The sequence below is a fragment of the Oryzias melastigma genome, linkage group LG13 (genome assembly GCF_002922805.2).
Source record: "Oryzias melastigma strain HK-1 linkage group LG13, ASM292280v2, whole genome shotgun sequence".
In the NCBI taxonomy this organism is placed as follows: Eukaryota; Metazoa; Chordata; class Actinopteri; order Beloniformes; family Adrianichthyidae; genus Oryzias; species Oryzias melastigma.
In genome coordinates, this window is record NC_050524.1 from 2,878,413 (window position 1) to 2,894,694 (window position 16,282).

A 16,282-nucleotide genomic window follows, 5' to 3' on the forward strand; every position below is an offset into this window, starting at 1 on the left:
GCACGCCGTATTCCAGAGAGGGCTCACTTGACAGCAGTTTAGCGAGAGCGTGCTGGCTTGACACCAGTATACCATGTCGGTATGAATCTCTCAAGGTTTGCTGTCGTTTCTTTCATTTCCTTCTGTCCTAGTTTTCCCCAAACTGTTTTTTCCTCCTGAACCGGTTTCCCTTTCTGACACTAGAAGTCATTTATGGTAATGTGCATGTATTCCAGCACCGTGCACAAGCTGCAGCACCGTGCACGAGCTGCAGCATGCCCTGCACAGTCAAACGTGCTCGTCAGAGCCTGATCAGCTCCGACGCGTTTGAGGGCAGCGCTGAATGCAAAGTGAGCAATGAGATAAAAATAAAATGTCCCGGCGAGCTGCAGGCCACGGGAAGCAGGAAGCGGCGCTGCTCCTTTGACCCCGACGCCTCTCTGCAGAGCGCCTCGGCAGCACCTCATTCTGCTCCCTCCTGCTTTGTGATGGGGTTTCAATGAGGCAACAAATGAGTTCTGCCTGAACAGAATCGCAGCTCCGCTCTGCTGCAGGCGCCGTTCTCACAGCGGAGCGGCGAGCGAGAGGGCCTCCGCTTCCACTGAACGCTCAAACGGGTCCAAGGAAACGACATTTGTGGTGACGGTGGAGGGAGTCTGGACGGGTTCGAATGAAACTCCTACTCACTGAAATCAAGTCAAACGGCTCTGCAGTTTCTGTAAGAGCTACAATCACTTCAGCTCTGACTGTCAGACGTGTTGAAGGAACATTTATAAAACATATGAAGAGATTTTAGTTTTCACACTCTCTTTTCATGATTCCTCTTCTTCTGAGGATCAAAAATCTCTGACTCAAGATCTAAAATATGAAATAATTATAGATTTTCTTTAGACTTTAAGTTCACATTGAGACTTTTGGTTCTTTTTGGATCCATAGAAACCTTTAAGAGCGTCTTCACCCCGGAAGACCAAGAATGTTTTTCTACTGGACTTTTAAAGTGAAATCTACATGTTTGTTTGTTTGTTCCATTTGAGTTGCAGCAATTAATTAATTAAGCATCAACAGTTGCCAAATTTGACATCAGTTCTCCAGGTTTAGAATGTAAACTATAAAGTGATCTGGTTAAAAACGCTCAGTAAATTTAATTCTCTTATTTAAAGGTTTTTGAAATCCGAGCTCTTAATTTCTCAAGAACATTCTTCCATAATTGTTCGGGCCCAAAGAGTCGTGACCCGGTTCACCGCACAGAAGGAAGTCAATGAATAAATCTAAATTTTTTTTTAAATATTTACCTAAATCGACCGGTTTGCCATTATGTCACTGTTTTTATGTTTTACTATTTAAATAGAAAAAAATAGGAAAAATGATGTTCACCTAATGGAGAAAACTTGTTCTGAACACGAAATCCACAGATTCTTTCACATGGTACCAGCTGAGCTGACCCAAAGTTTTGCCTGCTGCTCAGCGCCACCTGCTGGTCAGACGTTTAAGAACAGTCGGCTCTCAAATGACAAAAGAAGCATCCAAAAACGTTTAATCTCCAAGTATTTATTAAGGATTTCAACACTGTGACAGCCTCAAAAAAGGTTAATGTGCAGCAGTTCAGAGCAACAAAGGAGGAAAACACGTCCAGCATCAGCACTTTACAAACACACATCCAACAAAAAACTCATTTCTGTAACAGAAAATTCCTCCTCAGAGCGATGACCAAACCAAGCCCACGTATGGCAGAAACAAGCGAAACACTCGAGTCTGTCTCCTAAAAATAACACTAAAGGAAGAACAAAAACTGTGAAATCACATTTAACCATAACGTTAATAAAGTAAAAAATAATTCAGATGATGCATTTTAGTGTGGCTCTTATAGCTGTGATTAGCATGAGCTAAAGTATGAAAAACCAGCATCTGCTGGAAACATCTGTGCACAAAAATACAAAAAAGGAAACGCTCCCATAATGACAGGGTGGACCCTTTGACTCTGCAGGGATTGTGGAATTGTTGGCGGCTCCAGAGAATGTATATTTACAAGTAACCAGGCGTGAAGTCAAGAAATAGTCACAAACCAGACATAAACAGTCACAAATTAGACATTAACCAGTCAAAAAACAGTCAGAAAACAGACATAAACAGTCAAAAAACAGACATAAACCAGTCACAAATAAACGGTCAAAAACTAGACATTAACCAGTCAAAAAACAGACAAACCAGTCATAAAACAGACACAAAACAGACATAAACCAGTCAAAAAACAGACAAACCAGTCATAAAACAGACACAAAACAGACATAAACCAGTCAAAAAATTAGACATAAACCAGTCATAAAATAGTCATAAAAAAGACATAAAACAGTCACAAATAAACAGTCAAAAATTAGACATAAACCAGTCACAAATCAGACAAACCAGTCATAAACCAGTCAAAAAATAGACATAAACCAGTCATAAAACCAGTTATGAACCAGACATAAACTAGTCACAAACCCGAAATAGACCAGTCATTTACTAGACACCAACCAGACATAAACCAGTCAAAAAAATCAAACATAAACCAGTCACAAACTAGTCTTAAACCAGTCATTACCTGTCATAAACCAATCACAACTCACACATAAACCAGTCAGGAAAGATCTGTAAATAGATTCAGAGTTGCAGGTCTGGTGCCGTTCCTCTTCAGAACCAGGACTGGTGGGGGAAACGAAGCATCGTAGTCCAAAAAAAAAAAGGCCACTTGAACATGAAACTTTCTTCTTTCGCTCAGATTTTTATACAGCAACAGTTTTACATTCAGAGTCCATCCAACCATCATTGCAGCTGTTCATCAGTTCACTTTTCCACCATCCTAACAGAGAGATTTGGGCCGAACCTTCGGGAAAAGCTGAAAAAGAAAAAAAAAATCTCATGTATTAGATTTAAAATCTGTTTCTGTCCATGTTTTAATAAAGACACACAAACAAAAGTGAGTTCAGGGATAAATATCTGAGTGATGCTGAGGATGTGACGGAGAACAAACAGAAGATTAAATCAACATGGATGAACCAAGAGGCAAACTGTGGACTTCTGGGTTGAAGCTGGTATGAAACCAAAGTGACAGCAGACAGCTCGGTTCACTAGGAAACCACCGGGTTAACCCTTAAGACCAGAGCTTTACAGTAGTGAAGAGTTTAAAGAAATGAAGTAAATCAGCTGATCTTAATGTGGAGGAAAGACTTCCTCTGCTTCAGAATGACATTTAACTGTGTGGAAGAGTTACGGGAGTCAAAAGAACATCAAAACTGGAGCTAAAGCTCCGATATTAAAGGGTTAAACAGTGGCTCCTCATCCACTCCAATATAAAATCTTACAGCAGAAATTAACCCAATCATTAGCCATGTTTACATGTGCCACGCCTCTTTGTCCCGCCCCTTTTTGGAACAGCTGAGTTATCGTCTGACCTTTCTGAAAACTCTAAAAACCCTCTCCAGTTCAGATTTTAGAGACAGAAAAAGAGGATTAAAACCTGGAGCTGGTTTTGATGCTCACACTTTGTTCTTTTTTAGTTTGCATAAATGTTAGACTCCACCTCCAGCTAAGACGTGACCTCTTGTGGGAGAACGTTCAGCCGCTTCCACGTCTTACCCCGAAGTAGTTGTTGGGAACGAAGCCCTCCCGGCCGCACAGCGAGGCCCACCACCAGTCGGAGCCCTCGGGTTTGTGCAGGATGGTCACCATGTCTCCCTCCTTGAAGCTCAGCTCGTCGGCTGCCTGAGCCGGGTAGCTCCACAGAGCGTACAGCACGCCGCTGTTCTCCACCCCCATGGCCTCCTCCACCCCTGCAGCCGCAGGAAACAGGAAGTGGACGCGTTATTCTGTAGGCAAAGCTTCACGGTGTTTCATGACATCAAAAGTATTTTCTTTAAATCTAAATCATTGCAAAGAATTTGCATTTTTGTACATGAATATTTACATTAGAAGAATAATAATTCTCCACTAATTCTCAGCTTTTGCTCACTTTTCTCTATTTTTGAAATAATAAGTTTTAAACTATTTATTGTTTTATTGGTTTATTTCAAGCCTTGATTGTAAACAATGAAACAGAATCACAGATCACACATTCGTCTCTCGCTTCTGCGGTTCAACTTTCTCACTTTTTCACACATTTTTTTCAATGCAGTTTTGTGCACCCTTTTTTCCCTACAAGTGTTGGGTAAATTTCTTTTAAAAAGTAGTTGATTACTTTAGTTACTGGATGAAATTGTAATGAAATTACTGATCTTCACGACTCTTTACTTTACTTTTTTCCAGTCTTGTATAAATTGTCATTTATCACTGAAATTTGAACTGTAATTCATTAAGTTCCTCTGTTACCAACAAAAGCAATGAGAATATTACAAAAAGTAATTATAGGGACTGTCTAATCCATTGTTTATTAAATTCAAATTTATGATCTTGTTAACTTTAATATTAAGGGGCAGACAAAGTAAGTTTTTCTTCTTTCTGTTCCCTTTTCATTTTTTTTTTCCTTTTCCATCACATTTGAGTTTATAACTCAAGTTTATATTGTATGTTTTTACTATTAATGAATAAAAATTAAATAAAATTTAAAAAAAATACATTTATGTATATAGAGTAAATATGAAATTCCTTCCTCCTAATTTAATGAAAACATACATGAAAAGAAAAAGCAAATTTAATCTAAAAGCAAATAAAATATTTATGGAACCAAAACACAGAATACTTCTGAATATGGAGTAAATAAATTGAGCACAGAAATTAAAAATGTTACAACAATATCAAGTTTTAAAAAATGACCTTAAAGCATTATAATCAATGATTACAAGTTTATCTAGTATTAATAAAAACTACTCATCGCTGAGGTTCGGTGTTCATTTCACACTAGTGGATGTTGTAATTGTAAAATTAGTTTATTTCTTTAACAATCTTCTCTTGTTGTATAACAAATCAGCAGAATGTTTAGTGTATTTTTCTTTTTTATTGATTGATTTAGTGATTGATTTATTACGTTTTCTTCTTTCTGTCCTCTTTTCATTTTTTCTTTTTGTTTCCATCACGTTTGACTTTATAACTCAATTGTATGTTTTTCCTATTGATAATATGACAAAGTTTTCATTTGATAAATTATTTTCTATAATTAGTGTAAAACTGAGGCGGATATAGGTTGCAGGAGTTAAAACGTCTGTAACAGGTTATTTTTAGAGCATGAACCGTTGGATACGCTCTGGTTTAATTCATGTTTACTCCTGGTTCTGGTTCTGTTTTAGTCCGGTGACGGAGGAGCAGATGCTTCTTCAGGCACGTCTCGCTCCACATTCTAGACGGTGACGCATCAGAGCCGTGATCCGTCAGCTTAAGCCGTGATCCGTCAGCTTAAGCCGTGATCCGGAGCTCGGCAGCTTCACATTTCTGTCATTCCAGTCGACGCAGTCAGAGTCTTCTGACGGCAGAACGGGGCGTGATTGTGGGAGGAGCCTGCTCACCTCTCAGGAAGCTCTCGCACTCCTCGTAGCCCACGGTGTACGGGTCGCACTTCTGCGCGGCGGTGGCGTTGTCGCGCTCCGTCACGGCCATGACGGCGGCTCCGCTCCTCACCAGAAACTCGCACAGATGGAGGTCGTTGCAGGAGGCGGCGCAGTGCAGAGGAGTCCTGCGGGACGGTGAAGGTTACGGCGCCGCAGCATCAGACTGAGCTAGAGGACGAGAGGGTTTTTACCAGCCGTGACTGTCTGGCGCGCTGACGTTGGCTCCAATGCGAACCAGGAATTCCACCACGTTGTAATGGCCGCCGCAGATGGAGTTGTGCAGCCCGGTGATGCCTTCATCGTTGGGCTGGCTGGGATCCGTCATCTGAGGACGGATTTAAAGCAGAGCGTGTTTTCAGAAAATCAAGATTCTGTCCAGCTTTGAAGCAGTTTTAGCTTCTCTCTGTTCTGCACCAGAGGGGTTCAAACATCTGCTGAGGTGAAAATGTTCGAGAGGACCTGGTGGCAGACAAGATGGCGGCGGAAAATCGCTAGCCGGAAGCAGAAATCCACAAGATTTCAAAGTTGTAGCCACTTTTATTCAAACGTTTTGATGTGAATAAACAGTTTAGAGTTCAGGATTAGCTTGAAATGAGTCGAAAGATTGTAAACGCTTAATTCATTTTCAAAAGGATATTCACAAGATTAAATTTGTTAAACTTTTAAGACTTTTACATTAAAGCTTTAGCTCCACGTTTAGCTTCCATCAGAGCAGCAGCTTATTCTGTCACAGAGAAAAGCAGCTTCATGCTGAAATATAACACTTTATTTTGGTAATGTGTCACATATCTGTGAAAGCTGCTTTTCTCTGCAGTTAATTCATGTCTATCATGTGACGAGTTACTGTATGTCAAAGAGCGTTGTATGAACGGATTGTCGTTGCATTGCACGAGTATTTTTCTACCAAAATATGGGGGGGAAGTGGGGGGATGTTACAGTTTTGGGTTTCTAGTGATTTTCAGCAGCCGCCATCTTGTCTGACACATTTGGAGGTCCCCCTCAAATGTTTGAGTTCGAACCATTCTGTGAACTTTATATTAACAACATTAAACGCAAGACAACCACAATCAAGAAATCGTAGTTTTAGAAAATGTGTGGGGATTGGAACGCGGGCCACATTCGGCCCCCGGGCCGGATTTTAGACACGCCTTTCCAAGCTTTTTCTCAAGGAGATTTTCTTGAGCAAAAATCTATGAAATTATCATTTATTAAATTGCTTCATACTTGAGACATGCCAAAAACTTAATTTATGACTCAAAAATTGTAAAAAAAAATTGCTTGACTTAAGAAATACTGGATCTTATTTTAAAGTTTCATAAATGTGAGACTGGCGTTCATTGTTATTATTTTGGAAAAAGTAGATTTCTGTTCTACAAATAAGTGCTAGTTTTAGATTTTATAAAGATTTATTAAGATATAACAACTTATACCACGATTATATTCTTATTTTTTCCACATTTTGTTTTAAATTCAATTAAATTTTATTTATACATATTTTTTATTTTTTTATTTCTATAGCCCAATATCAGAATGGCCTCCTTAGGCTTCATCCCGGCAATTTTACAGATGTATAAGGTCAGTCATAAATATAAACAATAGCTAATTTACCCTTATTTACCCTTTTTAAATGCTCCTCGTGTGTAGATTGTGTATAGATTTCTTATTATGTAAATAGATTTGCAGCATCTTTTCCCTTTTTTAGGTCACCAGCATCTTCTACTGCAGACTCTAAAACTGCAGGAAGAAACGACGCCAGAATGAGACGAGCAACAGAATGCAGGTTCAGCACTCAGAAGGTTAAATATAACAAATATTTCCAGTCTTCTTAGTGACACATCCAGAGCTGGCAGACCTCTTCTGCCTCCGTTTTTCCCACAAAAACAGGTTTGTGAGGCACTGGAGGCCAAGAAGACAAACAATGCAGCTCCAAGGAATTTTCCTTTAAGCAGCAAAGCAGTTCGTGGTTTTAGTGTTTTTTATTCCCGTGAAAGTTTTAGAAGCAGAGAAGCTCCCGAGGTTTGTTGAACTGGTTTGGTTTGAGTTTACCTCCTGCACGGCCTTCTGCACCGTCTCCAGCTCCCCCACCAACGCGCCATCCAGCAGCAGGACAAGCGGGCTGAGGCGAGCTCGCTTCCCGGAGCTTTTGCGACCGGGCCGGCGCAGAATAGTACGGTAATTCTAAAGAGACAAAATATATATATATATATCAGCATTTTCAAAGTCCAGCTGCAGGTCAGAGATGATCCGACGCTCCTGCAGCACAAAAACTTTAAAACCTAACAAGTCTGCTTGTCTACTGTATGTAAAACTGAATGATTATATTTAATGAAAGCCTTGAATGAACAGGTAAAGTTCTATAAAACACTTGTTTTAACCTCCTGATCACCAAAGAAGACATTTCTTTCGATTCTTCAATTATATTATATTTTTAACTTACACATTTAGTCACATTTGTTCAGAAATACATTAATAATCTACTAAATGATTTGAACATATTTAAATATTAGATACTTCCTTAAAAGAGTTATCAATGTCTGAGAGTTCATAAAGATGTTCATTTAGTCAGCAATGAATGTTTGGGTCGAGTGTTAGCATTAGCCGTCCTAAGGGAAACTCCATTATGAGTTAGCATCAAGCTAACAGACTTTAGTTTTATGTGCTAAATCGATCTATATTTTGATGAATCGGTTATTGATCTGTTCAGCTAAAGTCAATTCTAATCGATTCATCGATGTTATTAACAGCCCTAATTTTCAGTGTTGGGAGTCAAGAGGTTAAAACGAAATGTTTGAAATATTGAGACTTTTTAAACTTTTTCAAACAATAAAGATTTTTGAAAAACTTTTTATTTATCACAGGTAAAAATTCATTAAAGTATTTTCTGTCTCTGTGAAACATTACGGCTAGAGTTCTGATTTTTATTGATTGCTAATTAGCTAATCGTCATAGCAAGGGGTCACCAACGTGGCGCCCGCGGGCTCCAGGCAGCCCTCGAGGACCACATCAGGTGCCCTCAGGTCGAAAATTAGCACAACTTACTTGTGAGCTGCGTCTAAAATTACATTATATTCTGTTGATTTTTTTTTTAATTACATTTGCATTTACATAGATTTAAAAATTAAAACGTCTTAAAAATATGTTGATGATTCATGAACTTTAGATAAGTTTATGTGACTTCTGACCTACTCTAGTTCAAAGATTAATTTAGTTAAAAATGCTATAGATTTGGTCATTAGTTCAAAATGTGAGAAGATTTGTTTAAAAATGTGTAAGTTGATTTTTACATAGTTAATAAGCGTGAAACAATATAGTGAAAATGAGACATTTTTCCATGAAATGTAAGAGATCATCTGAAAATTTAATAATTACTGAGATGAATAAAGTTCTGAATATTGATATCTGTTTAATAGCTTGTTTTCATTGTTGATAGTTATGGTGAGAATCAGTGTCTTTACATGGAGGAGGATCATTATTCATTATTAATAATGTTTAACTAACCATAACTAAGCAACATTTCAAAATGTTAGCCCTTCGTATGACTCAGTACCAGTGAAGTAGCCCTCAGTTTCAATAAGGGCCGGTGACCCCTGTCACTGCGGGTCGTCTTACCTTGGCCTCCTGTGGACCCAGCGTGGAGGTCACAGGTGCGGGTGTGGGCGTGGGCACAGAAGCCCTGCCCTCATCATCCGAGGAGCTGCTGCCGTCACTGCTCTGCTCCCCCTTGTGGCGGCGGCCCCTCTTGCGGAAGAGCTTGTCGATGAGGTTCTTGTACTGGTTGGGCTGGTTAGAGGGGATCTGCGGCGGGGGCTCGGACAGCTCCACGGCCCCCCGCCTCTTCAGCGCCCGGGGAATCTCCGCCCTGATGCGGAGCAGCTCCTCCCGGTCGGGGATCTCGTCCTCCTGGGTCTCCGGGGCCACCACCGGCTGCAGCCTGGTGGGGCTGAGGGGCCGGGGGACAGGAGGCACCGGGAGGCCGACCTCCCCCCCGTCTCCCGGGATGGAGGGGGTCTCCGGGTTACCAGGATATTCCAGGCGCTCCAGTTCTGCATCCACATCCCCAGAATTCAGCACTGCAAACGTTTAGAGCATGATTAGATATCTCCAGGTGCGTCTAGAATGCAGGTGAACGAGATTTACCATCACTGTACGCAGCGGGCGGCGCCTGCTGCTCCACCTGGACAGGAGGTTGACGGACGTACTCCCTCTGAGGGGGCGGAGCCGACTGGTGGCCCCCCCTCTCTCCCTCTCCTCCCCCGGCTCGAGGGTGACGGACTCTCATTGCCCCCCAGCGCGGATTTTGGAGGCGCAAGATGACGGAGAGCGGGATGGGCTTGTTCTGTCGGGACAAAGTGGTATTTGGGGGGATGGAAATGCGGGAGGAGATGGGCTGGGCCATGAAAGGAGGTTGGGCGGAGGAGGGAACATCCGGAGGAACCGATCTCCGAGTGGGGCGGTTGAGGGAACCGTAAGACATCTGCTGGGGCTTCGAGCGTGGATCATGGAAGAGAAGCAAACACAAAAGGTTCAGGTTAAGAGTTTTTACCCGAATCGAATCGTGTGAGGACGCTGTCATGATACGGAAAACGGTTCCTGAGCTGGAACCAGACAAAACATCAAACACAAGCAAGTTCTGCTGCCTAAAACAGCTGAAAAACAACCCATAACAGAGTTCCTGCAGGTTTATCCAAGCTAAAGGTCAGACTTTTTAAGATTGTGCTTATGAAAGATTAAGACCAATTTCTCCCCCTATTTAAATAAAGGAAAAAGAGCCTCATTCACAAACAAAGTCAGTGCAGATGCTGCAGAGAATCAAGCGGTGAGCTAGCTAGCATCCGCTGCTTCCACAGCATTAGCAGCTGGCTAGCTAGCAGCACTGTAGCTTCTCGTCTTGTTTGGAGTCCGTCGCTTTAATGTCCTTCTTTTTCTTCTTCTTTTTATTATTAAAGTGTCCCAATCCACGAAAAGGGAGCTGGTCCTCACATTGTGATGTCACTAAAGTGAGGACCCGCCCCTTCCAGGAAGTGTCTGCACTGCCAGCAAAAAACATTCATTTCAAATGCACAATAAGCACATCTCTGCAAAAGTTCAGCTCTTCGTTTTAGCGGGGGAAACGCAGTCTGAGGTCAACTTTAGGATGACATCATGAAATGGGCGGAGCCCACAGAGAGTGAAAGGCGGGGCCTCAGAGATCGAGTTGTTTTACATCTGGATAGAAAAGGAGATCATGAAAATAACTCAATTTTACTTTTTAAAAATTGCTTTTTCGTGTGCCAAAGGTAATAATTACCATATTTATGGATGCAGTCTACTCTGTAAGACTTAATAATTTAATAATATATAAGCTCTTTAAGCTCAAAGTTTTTCTTTATTCAAATGGTTGTAAATCAGGAGTGGAAAAGTGTGTAAACAAAGAGTTGATGGGAAATCAGTGCAGGCTTACTCTGTTCCAACAGTCCCCTCACAACTCAGAGGTGAAGATGGACCAAAAGATGATCGGAGTGTTAACATGTTAAAACCAAACCGTTCTGGAAATCACCCAAAAAGAACCTGAGAAACATCAAACGAAAGCTTGATGCAGAACCACAAACAAGACCGAGTCACTTCCAGGTCAGATCAATTAGAGCAGAGAATTGAAAAGAAAACATGTCAGCGATGCTTCACACTCAGCACAAAGAGAGACAAAGGTAAGTCATTGTGTTAAAAATCCTATGGAAAGGTGTGTTCTCCACGAAGCGTTCTCATCCGCTGACGGATCTGAGGAGTTTTCCAGGAACTGCAAGACCATGGAAAAGCTGCAACAAACTGCAGGCGGAAACACGGCTCACCTGTTTGGGGATCAAAGATGGAGGAGGGCCATCCAGGTTGGATTCCCGCCAGTTGCCTTTGGGCACAGCGGGCCGCAGCCACTCGGTCTCTGCGTGACATCACAGAACACGGAATGTTGCGCTCAGACACGGATTTGACAAGCTGAAGTTTAGGGAAATAAACAGGAAAGCAGCATAAATCAACCGACTGTCATAGGTGTGGTGGGGCTTTCTGTCGAACGACATGTCCAGATCTGTCTCACTCCACTTGCCAGGGTTCTTTTTCCGTTGCGCAAGATCGTCTGAGATGAAGATAAAAGCCAAAAAAGACAAGTGAATACAAGTAATAAATGAAACAAAAGGTCATGAGCTGAAAATGAGCTGGAGGGCGCTTTCACTCCGGATTGTTTGTTTGCTCGGACAGTTTACTGCATGGAGTGAGTCTGAACGATTACCCGAGAAGAACCAAACAAACCGACTCTGATCTCATAGAAGTCAAACTCTGATTTGGTTTATTTAAAATAAAAAGTATCTTCATCTGTTTCACTTTGACGCTGCTTCACAAACAAAAGCGATTGGAGTCATGTCAGTTCACTTTTACAGAAGTTCACTGATTAGTAAATAAACTTCCAATCAGATTTTGAGTTTTATTTTTGTTTGTTTTTTTAAGCGTAGAATAAATATCAGTGAAAATTAGGGGAGTTACAATTAACTGACTTTTCAATGGACCGATTTCTAGTCCTTCAGTCCAATAAGATGGATCTGTGTGAGGCGAGTTGTTGGAGAATTGAATCAATCATCATAAAAACAATCCAAAAGGAAAATAAATCAATCATATTGATATTGGAGAATACCTTTTAGACTGAGGCACTGTAGGTTTATTTTACTCTGATGTAAAAACAACTAAGTGTGTACACTGTTGCAGCAAAATAAGTAACTGTTCAAACAAAAAAAGAATTTCTGAAAATAAAAAGCCAAACAAAAGTGGATTTCTGGGGATGTTCTTGTCCATGTACCGCAAAGAGACGGGAAAAAAACATCAAGAAAGTAAGTGAAGAAGTTAGTGTTCAATGTCCCTTTATGATCTTCTTATGTGTTGTTTGGTTAGACCGCGTAGCCGCAGGTTTGGAGATAAACTAGAGGTGCCAGTTCACGGTTAGCTTCGGCTAACGCAGAGAAACCCAGTGTGGAGAAGGTCCACTGAGGAGAGGAGAGAGGAGTTCTGAAGCTTTACTCCATCATGACGTAAAACAGTTACATGGTTTTATTTGCAGCTGCATTTCTTTTTTATTTGAGTAATTTCTTTTTTCATTAGCAGCAACGTATCTTTTTTATTTGAAACATTTTTTTATTTGAAGCAACATTTCTTTTTTACTTGCAGCGTTTTTTTATTTCCAATTCTTTTTTATTTGCAGAATTGTTTTATTTGCAGCGTTTTTTTTATTTCTTTAATTTGCAACATCATTTATTTATACAACAGATACAACTCTTATGAAATGACTCCTGAGTTTACTTGGTGTCATCAAAGGACTAGAGCAGGGTTGGCCACCCCTGGACTAGAGGGATTAAAGCTTCAGTCACAGCTGCCCTTACGGGTGAATATCAGGTGAAAAAGGGGCAAACCTGTCCGCCGCACTCAAGCCATCCGTACGAAATATCTCGGTGTTGGAGCCCTCAGTGAACCGAGACAGAAGACGCTCAAGCACATTGTTTTTCTACAGATACTGTGGGTGACAGGTTGTAGTGAACACCAAAGGGGGAAGTAGGAAAGACCCCGGGTAAGTTGTTTGAATTTTTCCTATTTTCAACCTTCAAATTTTGGATTCACAGATTTGAATACTCCCTCTACCAGTTTACATTCTCTAGATATAATTTATAACAGTCTCTGTTGTTTTATTCTTCGTTGTCTTCACTCGACTCCTCATTGCACATTATTTAAACGTTTAGGTCGGCGACCAGCATCAGGCTGACGTACTTAGAAACATCTTACCAGACTGCCTGAAAGGAGTAAAGTTGCGAGGAAGAGTGCTGATCGCTGGAGGACTGAAGGACAGAGGAGAAGGTTTGTCGGTTCGAGGCGACCTGCGTCCAATGTGGCCGGTGCCGCCGTCGTAAGGGTTCAGCAGGCTGGAGGGGTTCTGGGACGGGTACGGGATTCTGTCCATAGAACCGGTTCTGACGTTGGGGGGCGGAGCCCTCTCACTGTAACCGACAAACGTTGGCGGGTTTCTGTCGTAAAAGGAGGGAGAACTGGGCGGCTGGGCGGCCGGAGGCGGCGGGTTGGCGCTCTGGGGGTTGTACAGGTAGCTGTCAGATCCGAACCTGTGGATCGGAGGGCTTCCTCGCTTTTGCGACTTCGGGGAAGAGTGAGGGCTTTGGGACAACGCCTGGGAGGGCGGGACGTTCCTGCTGCTGCTGCTGGATTTACTGGAGTCGGTGCCGTGGAAGTATGGCAGACTTGAGGAGGACATGGAGCTGGGGATGGAGCTGGAGTCGGTGCTGTGGAAGTATGGCAGACTTGAGGAGGACATGGAGCCGGAGATGGAGCTGGAGATGGAGCTCCCATTGGTGCCGCTTCCGGAGGATCTGGAAGTGTTGGAGAAGCTGGAAGTCCCGGACGGTTGAAGAGGCTCTTTGGAGATCGTAGAGCTGGACTGAAGGAAAAAAAAAGAAATGGTTCAGTTACATATGAAGAATTAGCAGAGTATGGTGTAGACCTGCAGGATTTAGGTCAGTGATCACAGCGCTTTACATTGTTGTCAAAGTCAGTGTTTGTTTACGGACTCACGTATGAAAAGAGTATGTTAAAGCAACCATGCATGAAGCCAGAGACTTAAAGATAAGCTGTGCAGCAAAGGAAGGTCTTAAGCTTGAGCCTTAAAAAAGTGAAGTTTGTCAAAGTCAAAAAAAAACTTTCGGTGATCTAAAGCGGCGCTCCAAGAATGACTGATGGGTCTTTAGATGTCTACAACATTTGGGCTTTACGTGGAACTTTTAACGCTCCCAGGTATTAGAGAAAAGGGACACTTTGGGGGCAGAACCCGTCAGACGTCTGGCAGGATTGGATCATCTTCTCAAGCGTTGAGTCTTGAGGCTACAAATACAGAGAGCAGTTTTTCAGGAGTGTTTTGGAAAAAGACAAAGACCTGCTTAGAGTCCAACTCCATGGACGGGGTTTTCAGACTCATCCTTCCAGACGAGAGTTTTCCTCTTCACAGTCGTCCAACTGCATGAGGATCACTTAAGAAAAAGCTTAAATGCAATCTTTGTTTGAAGGATTATTAGGATATTGGGGCTTTACTGCAGTTATCTGGACACAAACATCAAACATTTCACACGGGGCTTGGTTTTATCAATCTGCTTTTTAACTTAAAAAAAGAAAATAGAATCTAAGTGAACTAAATGAAAAATCAAATGGAAGTGAAGAGAATTGAAAGGAGCCAAATTCAACCAAGTTGGACTCAATTGAACTAAAGCTAAACTGATTAAACAAAAATTTGGACTAAATGGATCCAAACTAAATTTAAGTAAAAATAGAGATTTGACAATTACAAGATAATCTCGATTCCAAGATTAAAACCTGAATGAAACAAAAATACCATCTGGCCAACATAACATGCCCAATATATTTAATATAAATAAAGTTTAGCCTCAAATCCAGAAGAGGTTTATACAAACATACACATCCTACTGTAACAGTAAACCGAGAGGCCTTCAGCTCTGATCTCTTTGCTCAGGTGCTGTATAGAACAACTTTAAATTAAAACAAACAAATAAATACAACAGACTCCATTGTTGGACGGGGAGTGTCTGAGAAACTTAGAGCTTTTTAGAGCTGGTCCAGTTGGAGAAACAGGTTAGAAAAGATGGTTGGATGATGCCTTCACGTCTCACATTCAGGCTTGAAACTTCTGGAACTCATTAGCATCAATAAACAAGTGAACTACAAAAACGGGCCTCCTGAAGATAAGCAAAAATTATGAAAATGTTGAATATTTTTTTAAAGTTCCACTCCAACTATTATTATTTTCTGAAATTGCTCCCAGCGGTTTGTTATAACAATTACATAGTTTTAGACAAAATTAAATGAAATTCGCCTCTGAGATGTTGGTGTGGAAGTAAGCCAGCGTTGATATCCCAGCATTCCTTTGTTTACACTCCCTCCCACTAGCTGACAGCTCCTCTTAACCCCAAGCTCACAAAAAAAAAAGCAGAGAGGAATATCGGAGGGCTGCACGGTGGCGCAGTGGTTAGCGCTCTTGCCTCACAGCGAGAAGGCCCCGGTTCGAATCCCGGCTGGGACCTTTCTGTGTGGAGTTTGCATGTTCTCCCCGTGCATGCGTGGGTTTTCACCGGGGACTCCGGCTTCCTCCAAAGACGTGCTTCATAGGTTTATTGGTGACTCTAAATTGCCCCTAGGTGTGAATGTGAGAGTGAATGTGTGTGATTGAGGCCCTGCGACAGACTGGCGACCTGTCCAGGGTGTACCCCGCCTTCGCCCATTAGTAGCCGGGTTAGGCTCCGGCACCCCGCGACCCCGAATGGGACAAAGCGGTCAAGAAAATGGATGGATGGATGGAATATCGGAGCGATCCACCCGTACAGTTAAGAGCCTGATACCAGCTCTGATGAGGAAAATGAAAACGTTCATGGATCTATTTGTCTGCAAGTGGAGGATTCAGACTCGGAACAGAGCAGAGAGACTTCAGCTGCTGCGTCACAAACTTCAGCTTTTTCAAACGGTGCTCCTGATCCAACACAATTTGAGTAAAGAAATACTCAGAAATTCAGTTTTAATCTCAATTCTTTTTATATATTTCCCCTATCATGAGGAAAATGTTACAAAAACATGTCAAAAACACTGAAAATACTATTTTCACTGGCGTGGGTGTTTAATAGTGCTGCCACAAACGATTATTTTAATAGTCGACTAATCACCGATTATTTTTTCCGATTAGTCGACTAATCGGGTCATGCACAAAG

At 41.7% G+C, this 16,282-nt stretch overlaps 1 protein-coding gene across 1 annotated transcript in view; it reads right to left on the reverse strand.

The window, feature by feature from the left end:
- Positions 1-1,511: 1,511 nt before the first annotated feature.
- The window catches only part of ppp1r13l (protein phosphatase 1, regulatory subunit 13 like), a 32,047-nt gene continuing 17,276 nt past the window's right edge, over positions 1,512-16,282 (reverse strand). Inside the window, exons 4-13 of the mRNA XM_024277609.2 lie at positions 13,290-13,953; positions 11,509-11,601; positions 11,321-11,409; positions 9,633-9,978; positions 9,105-9,565; positions 7,542-7,673; positions 5,687-5,820; positions 5,454-5,620; positions 3,595-3,788; positions 1,512-2,854 (exon numbers count right to left, since the gene is read on the reverse strand). Of these exons, the coding sequence (XP_024133377.1) occupies positions 2,819-2,854; positions 3,595-3,788; positions 5,454-5,620; positions 5,687-5,820; positions 7,542-7,673; positions 9,105-9,565; positions 9,633-9,978; positions 11,321-11,409; positions 11,509-11,601; positions 13,290-13,953 (2,316 nt within the window). The 3' untranslated portion in view covers positions 1,512-2,818. The remainder of the gene's footprint in view (positions 2,855-3,594; positions 3,789-5,453; positions 5,621-5,686; positions 5,821-7,541; positions 7,674-9,104; positions 9,566-9,632; positions 9,979-11,320; positions 11,410-11,508; positions 11,602-13,289; positions 13,954-16,282) is intronic.